Genomic DNA, 22,060 nt, shown 5'->3' on the forward strand with positions numbered 1-22,060 from the left:
AGGTGCTGTTAGCTTGGTAGGAACATCAGCTCTGGAGCTGGGCTGCCTGGGTTCAAATCTTTGCTTTAGAAGCTTGGGGAAGGTTATTAACCATTCTATGGCTTTATTTATTTATTTATTTTATCCTCACCTGAGGACTTTTTTTTTTTTTGCATTTATCTTGAGATAGAGTGGGGGGGAGGGAGGGAGGGGGGGAGGCAGAGAGAGAAACATCGGCGTGAAAGAGACACATCGAGTGGTTACCATCCACAGGACCCCATCTGGGGCCGGGGACAAACTGCAACCCAAGTATGTGCCCTTAGTGGGAACCAAACCCAGGCCTCTCTGGTCTGCGGGCCAACACTCTAACTGCTGAGCCATTCTGGCCAGGGCTATGGCTTTATTTTTTAATTATGTTTTTAAACATTTTTTTATTTTCTATTTTTTCGTTCAGATAGAGTGGGATGGAGAGAGAGGAAGAGAGAGAAACATCGACGTGAAGGGGACACATCGAGTGGCCACCCACACGACCTAACCAGGTCTGGGGACAAACTGTAGCCGCGACACGTGCCCTTAGCGGGAACCAAACCCGGGCCTCTTCGAACTGCAGGCCTATACGCCAACTGCTGAACCAAACCAGCCAGGGCTTTAAACATTTTTTTAGAGAGAGGAAGAGAGAGAGAGATAGAAATACCGATGTGAGAGAGAAACATTGATTGGTTGCCTCCTGCATGCCCCCTCCTGTGATCAAGCCCACAACCTGGGCATGTGCCCTGTCTGGGAATGGAACCGGGACCTCTCAGTCTATTACTACGCTCAATCCACTGAGCCACACTGGCCGGACTCTGGGTCTTTTTAAGAAACGTCTATAGTCCTGGCCGGTTTGGCTCAGTGGTTGGAGCGTTGGCCTGCGGTCTGGAGAGACCCGGGTTTGGTTCCCACTAAGGGCACATACCTCAGTTGCAGTTTGTCCCCGGCCCTGGTTGGGTCGTGTGGGTGGGAACCACTCGATATGTCCCTTTAATGTCGATGTTTCTCTCTCTCTCCCCCTCCCACTCTATCTGAACAAAATGTTGAAAAATGTACTTGGGTGAGGATTAAAAAAAAAATGTCTATAAAGTGAGGATAATATTGAAGGGAAGATTAAATGAGTTAATACATATGACATAGTTAAGAGACACTACACTATTGTGGAGTTTTTCTTCTAGAGTAATAATTAGACAGTGAAGGTCAGAAAGGGCATAAAACTTAACAAATGGCATGTACAAAAAGCACATTACAGGAAAACATTCTGAAGTGGTAGAGCAAAAGATTAAACTGTTTTTTAGATATTCTATGTTAATATTTTAATTCTGTAGTTAATATCAAAATCCTGAATTTTGTGATTGAGTATGTCTTGTCTTTTTTTTTATCTTCACCCAAGGACATTTTTGCATTTATCTTCAGATAGAGCAGGGGAGAGAGAGGAAGGAAGAGAGAGAGAGAGAAACATCGATGTGAGACAGACATATCAAGTGGCTGCCACCCACATGACCCCAACTGGGGCTGAGGACAAACTGCAGCTGAAGTACGTGCCCTTAGCAGGAACCAAATCCGGGACACTGAAGTGTTTGCCAACGCTCTAACCACTGAGCAAAACCGGCCAGGGCATGTGATTGACTATTTCAAACTTCTTTAAATTGTATCCATATTAGAAATAGATGATGGTTATATTTGTGCCACCAGATGTTTGAGTTTTCAAATTTTAGTGGTTAATTATTGTATCTTATTTTTAAAAATTCTTTAATTGAAACATATTGGACATTTGTGTAACATATGTTGTGAAACATATATAACATTTGTGTAAATTTAAGACATACAGCATGGCCCTGGCCGGTTTGGCTCAGCGGTTAGAGCGTTGGTCTGCGGACAAGAGAGCCCCGGGTTCTGGTCCCTCTAAGGGCACATATCTCAGTTGCAGTTTGTCCCCAGCCCTGGTTGGGGTAGTGTGGGTGGCAACCAGTGGATGTGTCTCTCACATCGATATTTCTCTCTCTCTCTTCCTCCCTGTCTCCCTCTGGCTCTATCGGAAGATAAATGCAAAATGTCCTCAGGTGAGGATTAAAAAAAAAAAAGATGTTCAGCATGTTCATTTGATACATTTATATATAATATCATTGTCTTTGTTCACTGTAGTGTGCATTAAAATCTCTAGAGGTTATCCAGGTCGGTGTGGCTCAGTAGTTGAGCATGACCCATGCACCAAGAAGTCGCCGGTTCAATTCCCAGTCAGGGCACATGCCCCAGGTGTGGGCCCGATCCCCAGTGGGGGACATGCAGGAGATGGCCAATCAATGTTCTCTCTCATCTATGTTTCTATCTCTCTTCCTCACTCTCTCCCTTCCTCTCTCTCTCTGAAAATCAATAAAGAAAAAAAAATCTCTAGGGCTTATATATCACTAGTTGCAAATTTGTACGCTTAAACAACATCTGTCTCCTATCCCTTTAGCCTCCCATTCCCTGGTAGCCATCATTTCCATTTTTATGAGTAGCTTTTTTAGATTCCACATATTAGTGGGATCATACAGTACTTGTCTTTCTTTGACTTATCTCACTTAGCATAATGTCCTCAAGGTCCATCCATGTTTTCTTTAATTTGAAATGTTTTGGCATTTCAAACTGTATTTAAATATTTGCCTTCAGTAGAGATTTATAATTTTGTGTCACATTATTTATAATGCCTAAGTTTGCTGTTTTTCTAAATTATATTTCTTTGGAAGTTGCTTAAGATAGCAAAAATTGTTTCTCTAACAATACTGATTGCTGTGCATTCATTAGATGATTTAAAAATATTTTTTTTTCTGCCCTGGCCGGTTTGGCTCAGCGGTTAGAGCGTCCGCCTGCGGTCCGGAGAGACCCGGGTTCGGTTCCCGCTAAGGGCATGTACCTCGGTTGCAGTTTGTCCCCGGCCCTGGTTGGTCGTGCGGGTGGCAGCCACTCGATGTGTCCCTTTCACATCGATGTTTCCCTCTCTCTCTCTTCCTCTCTCTCCCTCCCACTCTGTCTGTACAAAAAATGGAAAAATGTCCTCGGATGAGGATAAAAAAACAAACAAAAAAAAAAATATTTTTTTTTCCTTTATTGATTTTAGAGAGGAAGTGAGAGGGAGAGAAAGATAGAAACATCAGTGAGAGAGAACATTGACTGGCTGCCTCCTGCATGCCCCCTACTGGAGACCAGGCCCACAACCTGGGAATTGAACTGGCAACCTCTTGGTGCATGGGCTGATGCTCAGCCACTGAGCCACATTGGCCGGACTCATTAGATGATTTGGAGTCATAGTTTAAGTACATTTATTTCATCTAATACCCTTAAAAACAGACAGTGTGTGGTTGATAAAAGTCAGTTTTACTATGTGCAGTTAATGGCATGGACCGCATTCATTTAGCTATTTCTGTCTGTAGAATAATTCATAATCTCATATCTTTACCTTAGATACTACACCTATATCTAATATAAAACTGTTTTGATGTATTACCAGAATTTCTGTTTCGGGGAGAGGAGGAGGGACTGGGTTTAGAGTAAGAAATGTATAAAAAAGGTTTTCTGGCCCTGGCCGGTTTGGCTCAGTGGTTAGAGCGTCGGCCTGCGGTCTGGAGAGACCCCGGGTTCGGTTCCCGCTAAGGGCACGTACCTCGGTTGCAGTTTGTCCCCGGCCCTGGTTGGTCGTGCGGGTGGCAGCCACTCGATGTGTCCCTTCACATCGATATTTCTCTCCTCTCTCTCTGTTCCTCTCTCTCCCTCCCACTCTACCTGAACAAAAAATGGAAAAATATCCTCGGGTGAGGATAAAAAAAAATAATAATAATAAAAAAAATAAATAAAAAAGGTTTTCTGGTAAGATAAAAAGTATAAGCAGAAGGAGTTCATGCAGTTGGGGCAAAAGAGAATTCTTTCCATAAGTGTAGCCTTTGGCACATGAATGCTGTGTTCTACATTTGTTCTAATTTTCACCTAGTATTTTCTTTTTTATGTTTTTATTGATTTTTTTAAGAGAGAGGAAGGAAGAGATAGAAACATCGATGTGAGAGAGAAACATCAATCAGCTGCTTCCTGCACACCCCCCTACTGGGGGATCAAGCCTGAAACCCGGGCATGTGCCCTGACCCAGAATCAAACCAGGACCACTGTCCATGGGATGACGTTCAATCCACTGAGCAACACTGTCTGGGCTTAGCTAGTGTTGTCAATTAACATGGTTATTACTTGTTCACCTTGAGTTTAGCCAGTGGCAGTGCTGAGCACCATAGTATTGGTGAAGAAACCTGGGGCTTTGAAGGCGGACAGGCTGATTTGAGTTTGAATCTAGTAGCTGTGTGGCCTTGGGCGAGTAATACTTTCTTAACCTGTGTAATAGGATAATGAATATCTTTCAAGCAAGCTTGTTGAGGAGATAAGAGATGATATTAATTTGTTAGGCTGTGTTATAATATATGGATGTCCTTTTGGGGACACTGATGTATGATTATCTAAAGATATGACCCAGACTGCTGTGCATTTTAAAGTTTTTTTAGCTGTATTTAATTGCTTTTGATTGCCCTTACTAAACATTTTATCATCTGTAGTAGTCTTTAGACCTGTATATGCCTGCCACTCTTTTAATTTTCTAGTTTTAGGCTTCTATAGGCCAAGAAATCAGAGTACAAAATTTGTCAAAAAGCTAATCTAAAGTGGGAATAAATGGGTGTCTGGGTTCTAGAGGAGAGACTAGCTATGAATAATGTGTATTATAACATTACTGAGGGGGTAGTGCTTGAATTCTTTTTTTTTTTTTTTAACTTTTGTATTCCCAGATTTAAAAATAATTTTAGTCAGTGGATACATAAGGTTTTATTTTATAAGTAACTACAAGTAGTGAAGTTGTTAGTCTTGGTAACATTATATAAGGGAAAAATACATTGAAATTTCCAATTAGAGGCTAAAGGGTTTTTAAAATCCTGTTTCTACAAATTAGGTAATTCAATCAAATTAAAACTATGGTTTAAAAAAAAATTTTTTTTTTTTAGCTATGACTTCACACCTATGGATTCTTCTGCAGTCTATGTGCTAAGTAGTATGGCTCGTCAGCGTCGTGCATCTCTGTCATGTGGAGGACCTGGAGGTCAAGACTTTGCAAGATCTGGATTCAGTAAAAACTGTGGCTCACCTGGATCATCACAGCTCTCTTCCAATTCTTTGTATGCTAAAGCTGTCAAAAACCACAGCTCAGGGACTGTGAGTGCCACTTCTCCTAACAAGTGCAAAAGACCAATGAATGCCTTCATGCTTTTTGCCAAAAAATACAGAGTTGAATATACTCAGATGTATCCAGGGAAAGATAACAGGTAAAATTAGTGATGATTCTAATAACTGGGTAACACTTCAGTATTGTTCACAGGAACTAAGACAGTTAAACTTATTCTTCAATAGTTTTTATTATTGAATTTTTTGTTTTCTTAGGTTGCCTTCAGAGTAAAAAGTTTAAGTGGAATTTTTAGGGTTATTATAATTATTTTATAATACCAGGACAGGTAATTAGGTTACCTAAGTGGTAAGGACCTGCCTTCTAAAGTAATATTAAATGTCATTTGCCTGTTACAGGACACAGGTCTAACAACTGACAGTTCTGTCTTTATTAAGAAGCTTTATAGTCCTGGCCGGTTTGGCTCAGGAGTTACAGCATAGGCCCGCAGACCAGAAGAGTCCCAGGTTCGGTTCCCACTAAGGCAGTGGTTCTCAATCTTCCTAATGCCGTGACCCTTTAATACAGTTCTTCGTGTTGTGGTGACCCCCAACCATAAAATTATTTTCGTTGCTACTGTTATGTCTTAGGCAACTCGTGAAAGGGTCGTTTGACCCCCAAAGGGGTCGCGAGCCACAGGTTGAGAACCACTGCACTAATGGGACATAGTTTGGTTGTGGTTCATCCCCAGCCTTGGTTGGGGTCGTGCAGGTGGTGGCCAGTCGATGCGTCTCTCTCACATCGATGTTTCTCTCTCTCTCCCACTCTATCTGAAGTTAAATGCAAAAAAATGTCCTGAGGTGAGGATTAAAAAATAGCTTTATAGAAAAGACTAGCACTTTCTTGTGTTGGATCTCATTGTTTAACAATTGTGTTATATAAAGAATGTGCAGGCATTGGTAATTTGTAAAAACTGCCGGAGCTATCAAGACTAAACCCAGAGAGCCCTGGAATAAAATTTAACTGTAGTCCTTTCTACCCTGTTTGCTGTACACTTACCTCATCTCTTAGAATCCTCTACTGCTCATCCCTCTCAAACCAACATATGAAAATATCTTCCAGTCTTCCTAGTTCCCTGACAGTCAAAACTACCATTTCCTTTACTGTTGATATCATGAGAAGTCAAATGATTATCCACATAAAATAATCAGGACTGCATGTTTCATGAGTTTAATTTCATATATATATATAAAATCGACATAGCATTATATTAGTTTGAGTTGTATAAATGATTCGATATTTGTATATATTGCAAAATGATCACAATAAGTCTACTTAACATTCATCACACATACTGGTGATCATGCCCACAACCTAGGCATGTGCCCTGACCAGGAATCGAACCAGCAGTCTCATGGTGCATGAGACGATGCTTAGGCACTGAGCTACACTGCCACACCGGCTGGGCTAAGTATTTACATTATAAAAAGAGAAGCTTCTTGCCTGGCCAGTGTGGCTCAGTGGTTTGAGTGTTGACCCATGCACCAAGAAGTCGCCAGTTCGATTCCCCATCAGGACACATGCCCAGGTTGTGGGGTCGATCCCCAGTGGGTGGCATGAGGCAGCCACTTGATGTTCTCTCTCATCAATGTTTCTATCTCTCTCTCCTTCTCACTTCCTCTCTCTAAAAATCAGTGAAAGAAAAACAAAACAGTGGGAGAGGCTTCTTATATCAAATGCATCTCTGATTTAGGAATTGCTACATATTTGAGTATTTCTTACTGGTTTAACTGGTAAATGTGTCAACCATTATGTGGTACCTTTAACCTAGAGACTATAGAAACTGGTTTTTATTATAATAAAGGAAGATGCAGTACAGTGTTTGATTGTATCAATTTATTGGATTAAAATATTTGCTATATATTTTTTTAATAGAATTTCTGTGGTTACTGTTTCTCTAAAGCTCTGATGCATATCTCTAGCTTCTGTCAGTTATTGTAAAATCACTTGTATATACTTCATGCAATCATTCCAGGACCTTTTGTTTTGTCTGAGTGTCATGAAATTAATGGCTAAAAGCTTTTCATTGAAGGAAAATGGTTTGTGTCTATGTGTCTCGAATGAGACCATTTTAGTAGGTTTGGGAACAGACTAACAAATATAAATAGGAAGTAGCTTCAAATTTCTCTCATGATGTCTTACCAATTTGATTGCTTTCCCTTTGAGTTTAACCAGTTTTCTCAAGTGGTAAATACAAATATTGCCGAAGGTTTATTTGTCTTAGGAGGTAAACAGTAAGGTATGCATATTTAGTGCCACATTTTTATTGCGACTCCATGAATGAAAAAAATACTTTTATCATCATTTGACAGGTTATGGCCACAAACAGAAAGTAAAAATAGCTTTTAATATAAGATTAATACTTTATTGTCTGCCTTAATATCTCAAACATCTTTTAAAAACCAATGTACCAGGATAGATCCAATGGTAATTTAACCCATTTCTTTGAAATATTTAACTTTTTTTTCTTTAAATCTAAACTTTACATAACATCCATATTTTAGCAGTTTTAGATGTCCTTTGGAAATATTGGCATTATTCCAGGACTTTTAACTGCCAAGATTATGATAAATGGACCATGTGACTTGAGATTTTACTGGAAATTACTACTATAGTCTTGACCTTTTCCCTCCTCTATGTTGGACAAGATTTTTGTCTTTTATATTTCTTGCTGAAGTAGCAGCACTTGACATAAATTTTGTGAAAAATTCTTGCCGTCAGCATTGTATAAATACTTATTTTTACAGAGCCATAAGTGTGATCCTGGGTGACAGGTGGAAGAAAATGAAGAATGAAGAGAGAAGGATGTACACATTAGAAGCAAAGGCTTTGGCTGAGGAACAAAAACGTTTAAATCCTGACTGTTGGAAAAGGAAAAGAACCAATTCAGTATGTTTCAACAAGTAGTTGCTTAATATTATCTTCACTCTTCACCCAAAATTGTACTGGCAGTTGTTATAACTTTTAAAAGGTTGTGTTGATGCTGCTTCTCAGCCTTTTTGTACTTCAAAAACTAATGATGTTTTTATACCATCATATAAAGGCAAGTTGCCTTTCTTTTCATCATCAGTGCCATTTACTCTTTTAGCATGGAAAGTAGAAATGTCAGACATGCTTAAGAAGAATGCTTGTCTGGAAATGTTGAGGTGTAAAAAAAATTTTGGAATGTAGTATTTCTACTTGGGTTGAAAATGGGTGTTAATTAACTCAATATCATAGTAAAAAAATTTTTTCTAACTTGGGTATAGCATGTCTCAACAGCCTTTTTTTCTTCTTCTTCTTAATTTGTGAGGAGTTATAGAGGGATAGGGTACATTACTCAACTTTCATGGGGACTTCTGGCATTTGTACATTTCTAGATTAAAAACCTCAGGAAAGGGAAGAAATAGGAAAGCCCAGAAAGACTGGGAAAAAGTTTGTACCATAATAATGCTACCTTGGTAGACTTGATTCTTGGAACTTTTCCATTACTAGACTAGCACCTTTTAAAATGTTTTTAGATTAATTACAAGAAAATGTCACATGATAGAATAGAACGAGCTCAATTTGAAATACCTAAAAATGAAGAAAACATCAGTTTGCAGCAGGAGGGCAGTGTTTATGTGCCTGTTTCTTAATGGTAATTAGCAGTTCACATCTCTAAATTTTTCAAGAATTTCTTTTAAATTCCAATATAAAAGGGTGAGTGAACAGGATTCTTGAAGTCCTTGATTTCCTTAGAATTCCATGTAAGACTCTGCCTACATCCCTTTTTCTGCACATCCTAGTTTATTCCTCTCTTCGTTTCCATAAATTTTCTGAATGCTTGAGCCATCAGATATTAGCATACTTATATTAAAATCCCACCTCTGAGGAAGTGATTTTTAAAAATTATAAGCTTATAAACATACTATTCATCTTAGCTTTCATTTGTAGAATTACTGGTTATTGATTTGCAAACATTCACTGAGTTTTCATTTTATCTCCACAGGGCTCACAACAACATTAAACCAGGACACTTAACATTAAGTTTGCATTTGCATAAGGCTAGACTGTTGATGGGAAGACTTAAGAAGATCATGGGCTCACCATTTGTCCTGAATTCGTGTGACCATAAGAAACTGATAGCATTGAGTCTTGAAATGATATAATAATAAGAGTGAGGATTTGCTTTCTCCATTAGAGCATTAAGTAAGCTAAAACTATCAACATTGTAAACCAAATTGCCTTATTTTTCCTCCAAACTTCACATATGTCTATCAGGTAATATAGGCTTGAAAATTGATATCCTGTGGTGCTAAAGTACAGTAGAAAGAGAGAAGTGTATACATGTTTTATTTTAAATTGTACAAAAGGGGAATTTAAAAATATGTAACTGCTGTTTATACATTGGCTCCTTACTGCTTATTAATCTGTATTGTATACATAATGGAATGAAACCGAAGCTGGGAGTTGGCCTTTCTTTGAGCAGCCACCACATGGCTCAGCATCTGTGCCAAACACAGGAGCTCCTAGCCTGGCCAGTGCCAAGACCAGAACACTGGCAGGCGGCTGGGGTGTCAGCCTCCCAGCATAAGAGCCACCTGCTGTAGTTACCTGAGCATGCTGAGTTTATGCACCAGGTGGCAGCACCCATCCATTATTTCCAATGGAGACCTAGCCCAGGCGAAGGTAAAGTTAATAGCATTGGAATATAGTCACTGTAATGGTGCTATTAACAGTTGATACCATTGTATTTTTAAACATTTGTGTTCTGTATCTCCTCAGCCACGTATCTTAAATATCGTATTTTGTCATCATATCTTTATGGTGGGGGCAGACTTTGCACTTATTGCAGTGCAACACTTGCACTTTACTTTTCCTCCAAGTTAGAGCAAATACATTGGCAATACAGTTGCTTTTGCTCTGAGCTACAATCATGGCTTTTCATGTTGCTTACCAAGTGGTGTTTCTGGTTAGGAATCACAGCTGTAAAATTGATTTCAGTTCATTACACTTCATGATGTTGCCCCTAAATTTTGCACACTATATTCTTGTATATTATTTCAAATAAAATGGAAAAAAAATTGTTTATCTCTGACTTCTGCTGTTTGATTTTGACTGAACATTATGTATGAGACATCAGAATATCAGGTTAGGGGGATGAAAATCAGTTGCTGATGGGTTTTAAGCAGTAAATTAAAATAAAATGTTGACAAGGGCAATAGAAAAGTAAAGACCTAGATTATCTACTATTTATTAGAATCTTTGTAGAGTAAAATTGTTTTTACTAGCCCTGGCCGGTTTGGTTCAGAGGTTAGAGCGTCGGCCTGCGGTCCTGAGAGACCCGGGTTCGGTTCCCACTAAGGGCGTGTACCTCGGTTGCAGTTTGTCCCCGGCCCTGGTCGGTTGTACGGGTGGCAGCCACTCGCTGTGTTCCTTTCACATCGCTGTTTCTCTCTCTCTCTCTCTTTCTCTCTCTCCCTCCCACTCTACCTGAACAAAAAATGGAAAAATGTCCTCGGGTGAGGATTAAAAAAAAAAAAAAAAATGTTTTTACTATTTATTAGAATCTTTGTAGAGTAAAATTGTTTTTATTTTTAACTTGGCATCTGTTACAAAGTTTAACAGCCCCAAAAGTCTGCTTTTAAATAAAATGACACAAAATGTAAAGACAGCTTTGCTCTATCTTTATTATAGATACAATATGGCATATTTAAACAACATTTAGTTCTACATCTTTGCTTTGAGTGGTCCCCAAACTTTGTTGCATATTGGAAACACTTGGGGATGTTTTATAAAAATGTTTTACTAATGCTTGGCTCCTATCCCAGATGTGTTAATACGGGGTGCAAATTAATATCAACATTTTTAAAAGCTTCCACCACTGATTCTATCTAGTGTGCAGCCAGCTATGGAAACCACTGGCCTACATATGTAGTAAGGAAGAAGGTTGGGGGAAGCAGGGTACTTATTGTGTAACTTAATCATATATCTTAAAAAGCAGTGGGGACTAAGGATGTGTGCATACCGACAGGGGCACTCAGTTATGTGCTGGGAAAGCCTGAAAGGAGAGAAAAGAGTTGGATGTCTTCCTGGAATTATGTCCCTGGTTTTGAAGGTGATGGTGATTTTTGACATTTTATGGTACTTAAGTAAAAGGGCTAAAGAGATTAAACAGAAAAAGAGCAATAGGAAATACAGAAAAGTTGATTACATTCTTAAAATAGTAAATAGTAGCTTTCTTTTAGAATATGTGTTATTTAGTTTAACTGCCAAACCTGAATGGGTTAGCACAAAATGGAGAATAAGAAATACTTCACATTATTACTGAAGAGTGGACATAGCTTTTTGAAGCAGCTGAACCATTATGGGATAAACTGGTGCAAATTCTTTGCCTTCTCTACTTCTTACTGATTGAACATAAGCTTCCAAGGCTCCCCTGAAAACCAAAATGAAAACAGTGTAAGAAAATTATATAAATAAAACAGCTTAGAGGGTGTCAATATATAAAAGCAAGCCCATTTCTGAAACTGCTTTGCCCAATTCCATAAGCTAAGTGACCAACTGCCTTCAAACATTTACTGGTAGTGTTACTAAGGTTAAGGTGCAAAACTAAACCATTTTCAGTTTGTATTATACTTAGTGGTATAATTATACAATCAGGGACTCTCTGGCCTCTGAGATGGTTCACAGTTTTCTTGTCCTCTATTTTTCTATTAGACTTGAGAAGCCCTGTGTAGCTTGTGCCTATTCAGAGCTCACACCGTGGGAAGGCATGCTCAAGAGCGTGGGGGCTGGGGCCCTTGGGTATACACTGTATTTCTGTGATTTGATGGAACATGAACCTGCAAGGAGAATTGCTCTTGGGCTCAAACTTCTGGCAAATGTGTGATAATGAGGCATCTGAATGTAGTCAAGGGTATGTGATACCAGCCAGTTATGATTATAATGTTCTCATGAACTAGACCAGGGGTTTAGCAAACCGCCCACAGGCCAAATCCAGCTCTATGCATGTTCGTTTATGTATTGTCTATGGTTGCGTTGATACTACATTGTAAGAATTAAATAGGCAGAGGCCACATGGTCTGCAAAGCCTGAAATATTTAGTATATGGTCCTTCATAAGAAAAGTTTTCAATTCTTGAACCAGATGATCTGTTTAAGTGTTAGATCATGTTTTAAGTAGAGCTAAACAATGGTTAAAAGAGATATATATACACACATATGTATGTATTTATTATTGGTCTATTTCAGTCCCAGGTAAAACAATCAAATTTTTATCATTGTTAAAAAGTTTCACAACTCTGAGATTAGAAAGTCTCTATAAGTTAATACCATTAGCTCACATACTCAGTCTCAATTCCCATCTAATATCTAATTCTCAGCTGGCTGTTTTGCTCCCAAACACAAACTTTAATCCTTGGTCAGGTTTGTACATTATTTTCATTTAAGTGTGGGAATATACTTAAGCTGGAGTCTGTCCAGCTCACCCCTCGTTCTGAGGTACCCCTCTAACTCCAATATCTGCTTTCATAGTCTCAGCTACTACATATATACATAATTCAATCTCCAATCTCATTTCCAGCCCTGACCTCACTCCTGATTTCTCTTTCTACCTGCGTTCCGGATATTTTTAATCTGATTTTTTTTTTAGGTATCCCTCAAACCCACCTGTCAGAAACCTGGATCAGTCCAAACCCACAGAATGAATGTACAGCACCACGGTGAACCCTGGTGTAAACTCAGCCTGCTTTGTGGGTGATAGTGATGTGTTAGGGCAGGTTCACTGATTGTAATAAATGGACCACTGTGGTGGGGATGTTGATAATGGGGGGGAGGCTGTTCATGTGTGGGGGTAGGGGGTGTAGGGGAAATCTCTGTACCTTCTCAAATTTGCTGTGAACCTAAATTTGCTCTAAAAAGTGAAGTCTCTCAACAAACAGGAAAAAGAAAAGAAAAACCTAGGGGATTAAAAAAACACCCCTAGGGTAGTGTTCTTCCCACCTTTTCTGATTTCAACAAAAGGCACCATCATCTCCCAAGGGCCTCTATCTAAAACTCTCCTTCAGTGCTACACTTAATCAGTTACCAAATCCTATTAATTTGTCTTAGGCATTTCCACATCCAGTCCCTAATTACTGCTGTAGCATTGTAAATGTTGGTCATCCTAGTGCCGTCTCAGCCTGTGCTAGTGGAGCAGCTGCACTAGAGCAAGATTCATTGCCTGTGGTCCATCACTGGCCATTAAGACAATGTAAAGTCACCATGCCCCAAGCCCTGTCTGTGCTACTGCTGGGTTTTAGACAGTTTGCTGTGGCCTAAAAGGGACCTCAAATCATTTGTTTCCATTGCTCGTGTTACCAACATACATTGCAGAGCAGCTGCACCTCATTTGTGACCCCAAGTTCAACCCCAGTGCCCACCCAGGGAGAGATCAGGATGTGTGTGCAAATATGACTACATAAATGTCTCTAACAAGGCTACAAAAGGGGCAGTTTCTCTTCGACCACACTGAATACCTCATGGTTATCAAAACATTCTCTTAGGCCTCTCTGATTATCTTCCTTATCCTTGTAATGCTCTCCCCCTTCCTTGCTTTCTTCCCTGTGAAGCTCTTTAATTAGGACCCACCTCAAATGCCCTCCAGGCAGCACAAAAGAATTGCAGCCACTTTGTTGATGCACCTGCATCCACAGCCCTGGCTTAGCAGGTTCCCAGCATCTGGGATCCCCGAAGGCTGGCTCCATACTCTCTGTTCAGGGCATGATTACACGATGTGGAGGACTGGCCACCCTTATTTAATCAGCCTTGCTGGTGTATCAGGCTCTGCCCCACTACCTAGCTGGGCTACATGTGAGCTGACTTGCTCATCTGCAACATGGGAAGAATACTACATGATACAGTTATGAGAATTAAAAAATAGTACTCTGAAGCACTTAGCCCTCCTCCAGGTACATATATGTACCTATAAAGCACTTAAATACTGTTCTCCCCACCACACTTCCAGGAGGCCTCAGATTCTTCATGTAATTGAGCAAGATGTATACACTTGTACCACATGAGAGGGTGTATCTGTTCATTTGTCACTTCCCCTGTTACGATGTAACTTTGAGGGTTAGGGCTGTTTTTTTTCCTCATTTATTTAACCCTAGGACCTAGTGCTTCACAAATGCATGACGAAAGAATAAAAATAGGAATTAGAGATACAAGCAGATAGAACTATATTGAAAAGGAAAGCAAAGTACAGAAGGAGAGGAGAAACATGAGTGTTGGGGTCCTCGAAAGAAGCAAATGGAATTTAATGCTCTCAGAGAAGAATGTTTTATGAGATGCCTTAGTTTATGTCAGAGCGGAGCCTTAATGTGTGGCTCAGTGGATTGAGCGCCATCCTATGGACTAAAAGGTCCTGGTTCGATTCCCAAGTTGTGGGCTTGATGCCCAGTAGGGGACATGCAGGAAGCTGTCGATCAATGTTTCTGTTTCACATCGATGTTGCTATCTCTCTCCCTTCCTCTCTTTCTTTAAAAATCAATAAAAACAAGTTAAAATATTTTTTTGCTTCTTTTAGTAGCTCTTCAAGTTGCTATGGCATCCTGGGCAATCATCCCAATCCCAAAATGTAGTCCCTAGAGACATATACACAGTAGAAAAATCCCCAGTGCCCCAGTTGTCTCTGAGACAATAGTGTGTGTGTGTGTGTGTGTGTGTGTGTTAGAAACCAGTGTGCTGAAATTCTCAGAAACTAATTGTTCTGTACTGAATGGGTCAGATCCATTTTATCTAATACAATACAAAAATCAACTTAGCAGTTTCATTTGCATTGAAAAGAACAATGCATGAACTACACTATGTAGAAGAGAGTTCAGAAATGAGTTTGGTTAGTATTTTTGGTATTCATCAAAAACACCATCAGAATTATGAAAAGAAACACAAATTAAAACTGCCCTCCCACATAAAATCAGAGTGAGATTTTCAAGCAATTATGAAATTACTTCATTTGCTTGGGCAAAAAACATCAGCTTTCTTGAAAGTAAGAACTAGTCCTAACTCTGGTTTGTAACCAAAAAGGATTATTAGTACGCTTATTGAAAAATAAAATTAGTACAGGAATTGTGCAAACAATTAGTACAGGAATCGTTTGCAATATGGCAACACTGCTCAATGTGCTATAAACTAGCCAAGTGGAGGCTTTTATGAGCCAAGTGGAGGCTTTTATGAAAAACAAAATTGATTTTTGTCAGGCATTAAGTATCAGTGTACTTAATACTGAAATATACAAATGATTTCAAGATCTACCATGTGCCTTCACAAGCAGTTAAACCCTGGCTTTCCCTTTCGGTCTCATCTCAGGCACCCAGTTTCCAAAACTGGTAGGTATCTAGTGCCACAGGGGCATCGGAGGAGTTGAGGGAATGGCTCCTAGCCTGTGGGCCCTGCACCAGGGTGGGCAGAAGGGCAAGGGGTCCAAGGATGCATCTAGCACTGAGACTTGTATGAGAATTGTTAGATAAAAATACCAACAGGCAAATAAAATCTGTAAGCATTTCTTACATCGTAAAGGTGTTCTACTAAGACTAAGGAAAAATGAAAGACAAGAGGGTCACAATATGAAGAGTTGTTGCTCTATTACAAACATCAAGAATAAATGGGCTTATCCCGGCCAGTGCGGCTCATTGGTTGAGTGTTGACCCATACACCAAGAGGTCGCCAGTTCGAATCCTGGTCAGGGCACATGCCCAGGTTGTGGGCCAAATCTCCAGTGAGGGGCATGCAGGAGGCAGCCAATCGATGTTCTCTCTCATTGATGTTTCTATCTCTCTCTCCCTCTCTCTAAATAAAAATAATAATAATAAAAAAGAATAAATGGGCTTGACATCAATCCTACCACTTCTGCAGAATTTTAGAAATCTTTTCATCAAAAATTCAGTCTTTACCTTTACTGAAAACACATTCAACAGTTACAGACCCACAGGTCTTCCCCAGGGTACAGGCTCTGTACCCGAGGGCACACACTTCTGGAGCACCTGATTGGTGGGAGCTGAGTAGGTACAGTTTTCCCCACTTATACCACTTGGCCCCATGAGTCAGTGGTAACTCTGATTTTAAAATTAACTTGACAAGTATCCACTCAAGCTCTACAGAAACATCTGGTGTCAAAAGGAAACAGAAAGGAAGGCAGAAGAGAGTTCATTATTTGCCATTTATTCAGCAGCAGTAGTCACAGTATCCTCACTTTACCCTGTTTCATGGCAGCCTAACATATTACGCTGGGGGAACAGAAGAGTAAATTTAACAAGGTTTTCCCCCAAAGCTAAAACAAATTTACTGACATTTAAAGAGCAATACTCACCCTGGGCTTATCTACAGGGCAAAGAACTCAATCCAGCGGTGCGTTAGCATGCAAGGACAACATCCGTTTGCAATGATAGACAAGAGAGAACATTCTCTAGGACAAAGCTCCCTACATTGCCGACAGCCTGGGCAGGAGCCACTGTTTTGGAATCCCCCAGGGAGAGCTTGGTTTGTTGCCCAGAGCATGAAGATTCTGATATCAGACATGTGTGGAGTGATGGACAGAACTTACTTGCAAAGCATGACTTTATTTCTTAGCATGAATTTCAGTTGCTAAATATAGGTTTAGCAACAGCACTGCTGATGAAATCACCCAGGAGACATTTTTAAAATGAAGCAAAAGAAAAAAGATTTGTGATGTGTCCACAGCAGGGCACTGTTGTGGATGAACTCATTCCAACTTATTAAGAAGACAAAAATGAACATTGTTCAATTAACTGAATTCTAAATACTTTTCTATTACCAAGTGAGTTGCAGCTAAGTGAGTCTTTGGGACTCTGAACAAAAAAATCTACAAGGACACTCTAAATCCTAGGCCCAAAGCCTTTTCTGAGGAGGGCAGTTTTCACCAGTCTCATGGAAGGCTGGAAGGCTCACCTGGCATCCTTTCCCATTTCTAGGTCAGATGCTCATAACTAAGAAGAGTAACAGATAAGCAAGGACAAAGAGCAGGGGCCCAAGCTAACCTACTTTTTAAATACATTTTTATTGACTTTTTTAGAGAGAGGTGAAGGGAGAGGAAAAGAGAGAGACAGAAACAGAAACATTGATGTACATTGATCGGCTGCCTCCTGCACACCCCCTATTGGGGATTGAACCTGCAACCTGGGCGTGTGCTGTGACCAGGAATCAAACTGGTGACCTCTCCACCTCTCTACCTCTCTGTGCATGATATGATGCTCAATCCACGGAGCCACACCAGCAAGCTAATCTACTTTTTCTTCACAGAGGTGCATGGAAAGTGAGTGGCTCAGACAGGCTCTGGGAACCAAACCTGAGAGCTCAGTGCCACTCCCTGAGGCAGAGCTGGTGTTCCTCAGTGACCTCTCCCAGCATCCCTCCTGGTGGGGGCTCTCACTGGACACCAGGGCAGTGGATCTCAGCCTTGTCTGTGCTGCAGAGCTGTCTGTGCAGCTGTAAGAAATCCCATGCCAGGTCCCAGATACAGAGAGTCTCAGGTAGTCAAAATGTGGCCTGAACATCAGGATTTTTCAAAGCTCTGTAAGCGATTCCAGGTGCAAACATGGTTGATAGCACATCACACACACTGGCTTTGGAAACCCAACTCTTTGCCTGTACTTTGGCTCAGGAAAGCCCTGTTTGGGACTGTGATCCCAGATCAACATCTTTAGGATCCTCTGCACTGAGAATGGCTTCCAGAGCTAATTAAGAGGTACAACAACTGGATTTGGAGGAAAGGGTGATGAGGAGCTGAATGACGACTTAAAGTTCTAGCTTGCTGGGGAGTGATGGTGACACTCTGAGACATGGAGTCTAGAACAATGAGCAGATTTGAGAGGAAAGATGATTTATTTTTAACATTTTGTGTTTGTGATTTCTATGGAACTTTGAGTGGCAGGTATGTGGCCTGAGGCCCTAGGCAATCAAGGTGAGTCACAGATCTGGGAGCCACTGGATGAGCTCACTTGAGGACCAAAGTAAAGATAGAATGTGAAGGAAAATGAGCCAGGAACAAACTGTGGGGAATGATGGCATTTCAGGAGTGTACAGAAGAAGATAACTGAGCAAATGAGACTGAGGGTAAAAATGGCCAGAAAGGTTAGAACAGAAACAGATAACTGTGATGCCATGGAAGCTCCAAGAAGGCAGAGTGTGCCTCAGTCTGCTTTGTTCTCAAGGCCTAGCACACAGTGAGCACCAAGAAAAGTGTGTTTGGGGCAGGAGGAGATTAACCAAAGGACTTACATGCATATATGCACAGCCCGTGGACACAGACGACAGTGTGGGGAAGGCCTGGGGTGGGGCTGAAGCTGAGTGGAGGGGGGGTAATGGCGAGGGGAATGTGGGATATTTGTAATACTCTCAACAATAAAGATAAATTTTTTAAAATATTTAAAAAATGTTTTAGATCAGCCAGTCAATGAGGAGTTTCAAGAAGGAAGCAGTGGTCAACTCCAGCTGAAGCTGTAGAGTATAAGAACAGAAATGCTTCGGTTTGGTAGCTAAGAGGTCTCTGGAGGTGGTGGTGAGAACAATTTCAGGAGAATGCTGATGTAAGAGAGATGCTTATTAAGTCATATATGAAGTTAAAGTATCTTACCCTGGGCATGGCTGGGCAGTAGGGTGTGTCTGTGTCTGTGTACGTGCATAAATACTCTTGTGGGGCACTACTGGAAGGCACATGGTATCTGGATAGCTGCTGGGTTGTCCTTGTTTTCCACTGATAACTGTGTCATGTTTGAGTATTTTTAAAAGTTTACTCACATCTGTGCTCCACCAATTCAGTAATGGCAACCCATGAAAATGAAGCAGAAAATGAGGAGCTAAGACAAGGGGTCTTTTCATAGCTGAAGTTGATTTTCAAAACCAGAAGTACATAGTTCTTAGGGCTGCATCAGGCATGGGATAGCACAAAAGAGATATGAAGATTTGGAACTGGAAAGCAAAAATTGCTGTGCCCAGTGGTTCTGACAGTCAGGTGCTCCAGCGTGTATATGCCCACACAGTGAGGTGGCCTGCCTCAAGGAGGTGCCACCATGTGTACATATCCACCCAGGTACTGTTCCTCCCTCTTCCTCTGTGTCTCCTACTCTCCCTGGGCTTCAAGAAGAAACAGGCGGCTCTGGAACACAAGGCTTTACCTGATGAGGAGGAGCCTGTCCTTTTCAGATGGGTGGTCATCCAGCCACTGGGAGAAACGTGCATGGGACCATTCTGCCCTCTGAAGGATTGAAACACATTGGAAAAATACATACATATTCTTCAGTGAGTGGCGCAACTGCTGGTTCAGAAAGTGCTCTCAAGGTGAAATTACTTCCAATGCCTGCTTGAGGCAACTTCCTAATTGCCAAAAAGCCTTGTGGATTTGCCAATTGAAGGTGGGTCAGCAAAGAAAATGGGGCCTCTGTCAAAAAGCTTTATGAACATAAATTACTTGTGTCATTATTATTTAAAGGACTAATGCTGGATTCATCAGGTAATTCTTACACTGCAGGGCAATGGGAATTTTCCTTCCTTAATGACTCACTGCTAAGACAGAAATCCATGACTAAACAGGACAAAGAGAAGGCCAGGAATGCATTCAGTGAATGGGGTTCTGTATTCATAGAGGGAAGACAGAAGGCTCATAACAGGACTGTTGCTTCACGTTATTACCTGGAAGGGGGATTTCAGCTCAGCGGGAGCTCTTGTGAACAAAAACTGAATAATGATGCTGAATGGAATAATGTCCCCCAGTGCAGGACTATTGGCCACATGTTCACTTGTCTGGAAGAGCAGTGGTCTAAAAGAGGAAAGAGCTGAAGTTACTTCATGTTGTTCAACACTAAAAGAGGTAATTTCATGGAAAGATCATAATAGCATATGAGTAGACTAGAACAGCATAGGAGTATAACAGCATAATAGAAGAATAAATTCTTCTAAATGGCCAATTCTTAACAATACATTCAGCCTGGACACACACACACACATCTGCACACCCTGGCAGACTGACCTGCTCTTCAGCTCTTTCCTTGACCCCCAGCTCACTGGCCTATGGGTCTCACTTTGCTTTCAAATGACTCAGCAAAATCTCCTCTAAGAGCTCATCTAATTCATAGGCTAAAATCAAAACACGTCGTAAAGACTTCAAGTAATTATAACTAACAAATGCTTATCTTGGTCAAAATTTTCAGCTTTTATTTTATTTATTTATTTACTTATTTATTTTTTAATCCTCACCCAAGGATATTTTTCTATTCATCTTCAAATAGAGTGGGAGGTAGAGAGAGAGAGAAACATCGACGTGAGAGAGACATGTCGATTGGCTGACTCCCACACAACCCCGACCAGGGCTGGGGACTGAATCGCAATTGAGGTATGTGCCCTTGACTAGAATCAAACCCACGACGTTTTGGTCTTCGGGCTGACACTCCAACCGTTGAGCCAAACTGGCCAGGGCTCAGCTTTCATTTTAAATAAAATCCTTCTTTGGGCTATAATCTAAGGTGGGTAAATTTAAACATTCTCTATACAACTTTTCAAATGGCAACTATATCTTTGTATATACAAAATTATTTCTTTGCTGAACATTCCATCAAAGATTTGTGCCAGCCCTGGCCGGTTTGGCTCAGCGGTTAGAGTGTCGGCCTGCGGTCTGGAGAGGCCCGGGTTCGGTTCCCGCTAAGGGCGCGTACTTCGGTTGCAGTTTGTCCCCGGCCCTGGTTGGTCGTGCGGGTGGCAGCCACTCGATGTGTCCCTTCACATCGATGTTTCTGTCTGTCTCTCCCTTCCTCTCTCTCCCTCCCACTCTATCTGTACAAAAAATGGAAAAATATCCTCGGGTGAGGATAAAAAAAAAAAAAAAAAAGATTTGTGCCAGCTCCCTTCTAATATGCTACATGTCTAGGGTCACCATCCACCATTCCACAGAAGCATTCAGGCAAACCTACCCCACTACCAATCGTCTATCACCTCGTCAAAAGCTTGGCAAGAATAATTAGAAACCCCTACTGACTTCTTGGCTTTGGGCTCTGATGGACAAGAGGTGATTAGAGGCCTAGCTGGAGAGGCAGAATCTCAAGAGGTAAGATGGCAGCAACGTCTCCTAACAGAGCAGCAAAGGCTCCAGCATGTAAAACAGCTCTCTCCTCAGCTCATGGCAGTTACTTGCCTGTGGCTGCAGACCTGCATAAACTACAGACCAACTCCTTCCTCCACTGATGGTCAGGCTGGAGGTCAAGTCAGGAGTGTTCTCAACAGTCAGGTGGTTCTTGTTGGACCCAGAATATTATTAAAAAGAATGTCTTTATATTAATTATTTTATAAGTAAAACCTTTCTCTGATAAAATTTTTCTAATTTCAACTGTCTTATCAAATAACATTTATCAGTAATTTATTTTATTTAGTTATTATAGAAACATTTCAGTTCATTTGTGTTGCCTATCACCAGAAACCCATAAAGCTCTGAACCAGACACTGCATGGGATAAAGACTAAGGTCTCCTGTGGCCGTACTGAGAGTGTAGTGCATTTGCCTTGAAATTTAAAAAAAATTTTTTTCCCTTTATTGATTTTATAGAGAGAGGAAGTGAGATGGAGAGAGGGATAGAATCATCTATGAGAGAACATGGATTGGCCACCCCCTGCATGCCCCCCACTGGGGATTGGGCCCACAACCCGGGCATGTGTCCTGACTGGGAATCGAACCGGTGATGTCTTGGTGCATCAGTCGACGCTCAACCACTGAGCCACATCAGCCGGACTGCCTTGAATTTTTTTTTTTTTTTTTGTACGTGCCCCTAGTGGGAACTGAACCCAGGACCTCTGGTCCACAGGCCAACGCTCCAACT

General features: G+C 40.9%; 2 protein-coding genes across 7 annotated transcripts in view; one reads left to right on the top strand and one right to left on the bottom strand.

Annotated features, from left to right (window-relative positions):
* The window catches only part of HBP1 (HMG-box transcription factor 1), a 38,837-nt gene extending 28,539 nt beyond the window's left edge, over window positions 1-10,298 (top strand). Inside the window, exons 9-11 of the mRNA XM_036246540.1 lie at window positions 5,025-5,342; window positions 7,987-8,128; window positions 9,210-10,298. Of these exons, the coding sequence (XP_036102433.1) occupies window positions 5,025-5,342; window positions 7,987-8,128; window positions 9,210-9,227 (478 nt within the window). The 3' untranslated portion in view covers window positions 9,228-10,298. The remainder of the gene's footprint in view (window positions 1-5,024; window positions 5,343-7,986; window positions 8,129-9,209) is intronic.
* A 1,144-nt stretch (window positions 10,299-11,442) lies between these two features.
* The window catches only part of COG5 (component of oligomeric golgi complex 5), a 439,997-nt gene continuing 429,379 nt past the window's right edge, over window positions 11,443-22,060 (bottom strand). For 2 of the 6 annotated variants that reach the window (XM_036246143.1, XM_036246142.1), the window contains exons 22-24: window positions 19,888-20,014; window positions 19,374-19,453; window positions 11,448-11,639 (exon numbers count right to left, since the gene is read on the bottom strand). In XM_036246143.1, the coding sequence (XP_036102036.1) occupies window positions 11,525-11,639; window positions 19,374-19,453; window positions 19,888-20,014 (322 nt within the window). In that variant the 3' untranslated portion in view covers window positions 11,448-11,524. Of the gene's footprint in view, window positions 11,640-19,373; window positions 19,454-19,887; window positions 20,015-22,060 lie in introns of all 6 variants that reach the window. The other 4 variants (XM_036246141.1, XM_036246146.1, XM_036246145.1 and 1 more) reach the window with 4 other exon arrangements.

Source organism: Molossus molossus, unplaced genomic scaffold, assembly GCF_014108415.1.
Source record: "Molossus molossus isolate mMolMol1 unplaced genomic scaffold, mMolMol1.p scaffold_m16_p_7, whole genome shotgun sequence".
Taxonomy (NCBI): Eukaryota; Metazoa; Chordata; class Mammalia; order Chiroptera; family Molossidae; genus Molossus; species Molossus molossus.